This window comes from Gracilinanus agilis, chromosome 1, assembly GCF_016433145.1.
Source record: "Gracilinanus agilis isolate LMUSP501 chromosome 1, AgileGrace, whole genome shotgun sequence".
Taxonomy (NCBI): Eukaryota; Metazoa; Chordata; class Mammalia; order Didelphimorphia; family Didelphidae; genus Gracilinanus; species Gracilinanus agilis.
In genome coordinates this window covers 734,649,434-734,653,628 of record NC_058130.1, presented here as the reverse complement: position 1 = coordinate 734,653,628, position 4,195 = coordinate 734,649,434, and the positions used below count along the sequence as shown (strand labels likewise).

General features: G+C 57.9%; 1 protein-coding gene across 1 annotated transcript; it reads left to right on the top strand.

Moving 5' to 3' along the window:
• Positions 1–2,104: 2,104 nt before the first annotated feature.
• On the top strand, positions 2,105–3,421 carry C2CD4C (C2 calcium dependent domain containing 4C). The gene has a single exon (XM_044658673.1). The coding sequence runs from the start codon at positions 2,105–2,107 to the stop codon at positions 3,419–3,421; it is 1,317 nt and encodes a 438-aa protein (XP_044514608.1).
• Positions 3,422–4,195: the final 774 nt, after the last annotated feature.

Here is a 4,195-nt window from a genome sequence, read left to right as displayed (position 1 = left end):
CCCCACTTTCCAGCTGTGCGCTGGGGGGGAGGGGGGGGACTGACTCCTAGGCTTGGGGTGGGGGTGGGGGCGCGGGGTAGGGGGATCCTATGGCGGCGCTACTCGGAGTATTACGGCGGCGGCGGCCGGGCTGGGCGGCTTCCTGCGGCCGCGGTGAATGAGTCGGACTGCGCTGCTGCCGCCGCCTCCCGTATATAAACCACCGCGAGTCCGGTCGCCAGCCCAGTGCCAGCCAGCCCGGGAGCCGCTCTTTCTTTCCTTCGCTTTCTCCCTGCGTCTTTGGTCCCTGCTGGTCCGGGACATCCCTCTCGCTCTGAGCAGGTAGGCAGCTGCCGGCTCCACAGGAGGTCTGGGGGATCCCCACCTTCCCGTGCCCTGCGCCCCCCAATCTTCTCTCGGCTCTATTCGGGAGGCCAGAAGCCGCTGCGCCGGGACAGCTGGATCCCCCATCTTCCGGGACCAAAGAGAGGGAGGGAGCTACAGGTGGAAACTTACCCTGGGTGGGGGAGGGAGGATAAGGTGTAAGAAGGACAGGGCCTGGGCTCTCCCCTGCTCCTTTCTTGGCCCCTCCCAGCCCTTCTCCCCTTAGTGAGGCTCGATTATGCATAGAACTAGAGGAGTGCTTTGAGATCCGGGCAAGTATCGTGCCCGAGTAGATACAATATGCCCTACAGGGGTCTTTCGGTACCTCTGGCGCAGAGAGGGACCCCAAGGGCCCTCCGGCTTCATCCCTAGAGATATGCGCTTATGGCCCTTACTGGGTGCTTTGAGATCCCAATTCAGCAGGGTGCCCAGAGCTGCAACAATGCCGTCCCCATTACCTGGGTACTTAGGGATGTAAATGTAGCCCAAAGGAGTGCTTTGAGATCCTAGCACAGAAGAATGCCTCCGAGCTCGCTCTCAGAGGACAAACTCTATTGGTCCTTAACCTTCTAGCCTCGATTGGGGATGTAATGGGTCTTCAGGTCCCTCCTCTAGGGTTTTGAGCTTATAGCACTAAGTGCTTTGAGATCCCATCCCAGGAGAGGGGCAGAGCAGGGATTCTGTTCTGCTCCCAGGGCTCTTTGCTTTTCTGGGCCCAAAGAACTTTAAGGATGTGAACTCAATATTTTGAGGTCCCAGAGCAGTGGCAGTGTTGCCCCAGCTCTGGCCAGAGAGAGGAGTACCCCATAAGCCTTGGAATTCCTTTCCCATTGATGTGAGCAAACAGTGCCTGGAGATCCCTGATTTAGCCAGGGGAGGAACTTCTGTAGTCCTCCCAACTTGCAGAACTGGAGGGAGATAGACTTAGAATCCTGTGCCATGGCTCCTTTGTCTTCCTCCTCTCATGGGTATCCTCCAACCCTTGGGATGCCTGAGGAGTGGCCCAAAGTCAAGTGTTTCCTCTGCCCAGAGTGAGCATTGGGCTTTGGTGGAAGGGAAGCCCTTAGACTTTAGGAGGCATTTCTCTGGGTGCTAGGGAGAGGAGGCAGGAGAAGAGAGATCTTCAAATAGCCCTGTACAAACAAGGGGAAGGAGAGAGACTGCCTGGGGCCCAGTGCAAGGTCTGGGGGCTGCCAAGTAGTCTGAAGACCAGAAGGGAATGACAGGATCAGGATTCAGAGCTGGAAAGGACCCCAGAGACTAGTCTGATTTCCTTGTTTTATCGGTGAAAACACTGAGCCTTAGAGACCTTAAGTCTCTCTCTCTCTCTCTCTCTCTCTCTCTCTCCAAATCCTCACCTTCCATCTTAGAATCAATACTGTGCATTAGTTCCAAGGCAGAAGAATGGTAAGGGCTAGGCAAAGGGGATTAAATGACTCACCCAGGGTGGCATAGCTAGAAAGTGTCTGAGGCCAGATTTGAACCCAGGACCAGTCCTGGTTCTCAATCCACTGAGCCCGGACCTTAAGTTTCTTAAGTCTCCGGGTTAGCAACTGTGAGAAGAGGGATTCAAACCCAGATCTTCACTACTGCTAGTATTCTTGGTCTGTGCCTCCTGGACTGTGGCTGCCCCTATCCTGACTTCTCTGGCCTCTATTTGTCTGATCTTACAGCTATTTCTGGCGCAGCCACCTGCCTCCATCACCCCCAGTGCCTCCCTTCTTTCCACTCTGTTGTCCCCATGAAGAAAACCAACATGTGGCTGTTGGATCGGCTGAGAGGCTCTGGGGAGAATGGCGCCTCCCGGGGGGCAGACGGGGACCGGTCCTCCAAAGGGCCCCTCTACAGCAATGTGCTCACCCCAGATAAGATTCCTGACTTCTTCATTCCTCCGAAGCTTACTACAGGGCCAGGGGAGGCAGAGGGGGCAGCTGCCGGCTCCGGCTCCGGCTCCGGCTCGGGCTCCGGCTCCCCACACTTGGGATCTTCAGCCTCTGAACAAAACTTGGCCTCCGGAGGCAGCGGGCCCCGAAAGGCCCAACGAAGCCCCCGTCTGCCGGCCAAGCTGGCGGCTGAGAGTAAGAACCTGCTGAAGGCAGCCAGCCGCCATGTGATCCAGATCGAGAGTGCTGAGGACTGGCGCCCCGAGGAAGAGGAGGAGGCCGTGGCTACCAATGCTGACCCCCAGGCCCAGACAGCGATGTCTTTGCCCTATGTGCCCAAGGCCCAGACCTCCTACGGCTTTGCCACCCTGATGGAGAGCCCCCACACCCGACGCAAGGAATCCCTCTTCCACAGCGAGCACACCGGCCTGGCCCAGGCTGGATCACCTGGTGCCCTCCGAAGAGCCGGAACCAAGGCCAACGGGGAGGGCACCTCCCGGGCCGAGGCCCTGATGAGCCCCTACCGGTACTTCAGTGGGGGCGAGAGCGACACGGGCTCTTCAGCTGAGTCGTCCCCCTTTGGGTCGCCCCTGCTCTCCCGCTCCGTGTCCCTGCTCAAGGTCTTTGCCCAGGACGGGCAGGCCAAGGTGAGCCAGCTGAGGCACTCTGTGGGCCGCCACAGCTCCTTGTCCACAGATGACAGCTCTGCTGATGTCAGCCCCAGTGCCCGCCGCCGTGCCCGCCGTGCCACCCCAACAGGCCCGGAGGCCAGCGGCGATGCCTCCTCGACCCCTCGAGGCGAGCACACGGTGCGTCTGGGGAAACGAGGGAGCCTTCGTCTGGCCGCCGAGTATGACCCGGCCCGGGCCCGCCTTCGGGTGAGGCTTCTGGCTGCCGAAGGCCTCTACGACCGGCTCTTTGACACTCGAAGTATCAACTGCTGTGTGGGCCTCTGTCTCACCCCAGGGAAGCTTCAGAAGCAGCGGAGTACCATTATCAAAAACACTTGGCACCCCATCTTCAATGAGGACTTCTTCTTCGATGGCCTGTGCCCCTCTAGTGCCCGCAAGCTGGCTCTCAAGCTCAAAGTGGTGAACAAGGGTGGCAGCCTGAAGAGGGACACCCTGCTGGGGGAGAAGGAGGTGCCCCTCACGGCCCTGCTGCCTTTCTTGTGAAGGCCCTCCCCGACCCAGTCCCCCCCATCTCAGAGGGGGTATGGGGAGCCCCTCTCTGCCCTGTTCCTGCCCTTGGTGCTCCTCTCAATTCCTCCCACATTCCTGCCCCACCTGCCCCTGCCCACCCAGGGAATGTGGGGAGACTCAAAACCCACAGCCCTGAGAGCCAGCTTGCTCAGAATGAGGGGCACAGGGCCAGGGCCTTGGGGGTCCTCGGAGGGATTGGGGGTGAGGGACTACAGTGGGCCCCAGCTCAGACCCAGACACCTGGCTAGGCTTCAGGCCCAGGTGGCTATAAGAAACTAGATTGTTTTTTTTTTTAAACTAATTTATGTGGCAGTGGGAGCGAGGCTGATACAACCAACCTGGGAAGTGGTCAGAGCATCATATTTGAAGGCAGAATGATCTGCCTTCAAATCTCAGCTCTGCTGCCTGCTCACTAGGAGACCTTGAGCAAGTCTCTTCTTTCTGGCTTTGTTTTTCTCATTCGACAAATGAAAGTGTTGGACTAGATCATTTCCAAGATCTGCTCCAGATTTGAATTCCTTGACCCAGATCTGCTGGTCCAAGGGTTTCACCTTTCTCTAGCTGAGGAAGGAGACTTGTTGATAGATGGGGAGGAAGCAAGCAGGCAAGAAACACATTGGGCTATTCCCAGTGGGGGAGAAATGGGGGGCAACCTCTCATTTTTCTACCCTCCTCTATAATCCTAAAACTGTATCTTCCTCCCACTTTCCCTTTCTACCAGGTTGCTGAAGACTTGCCAGAATCTGA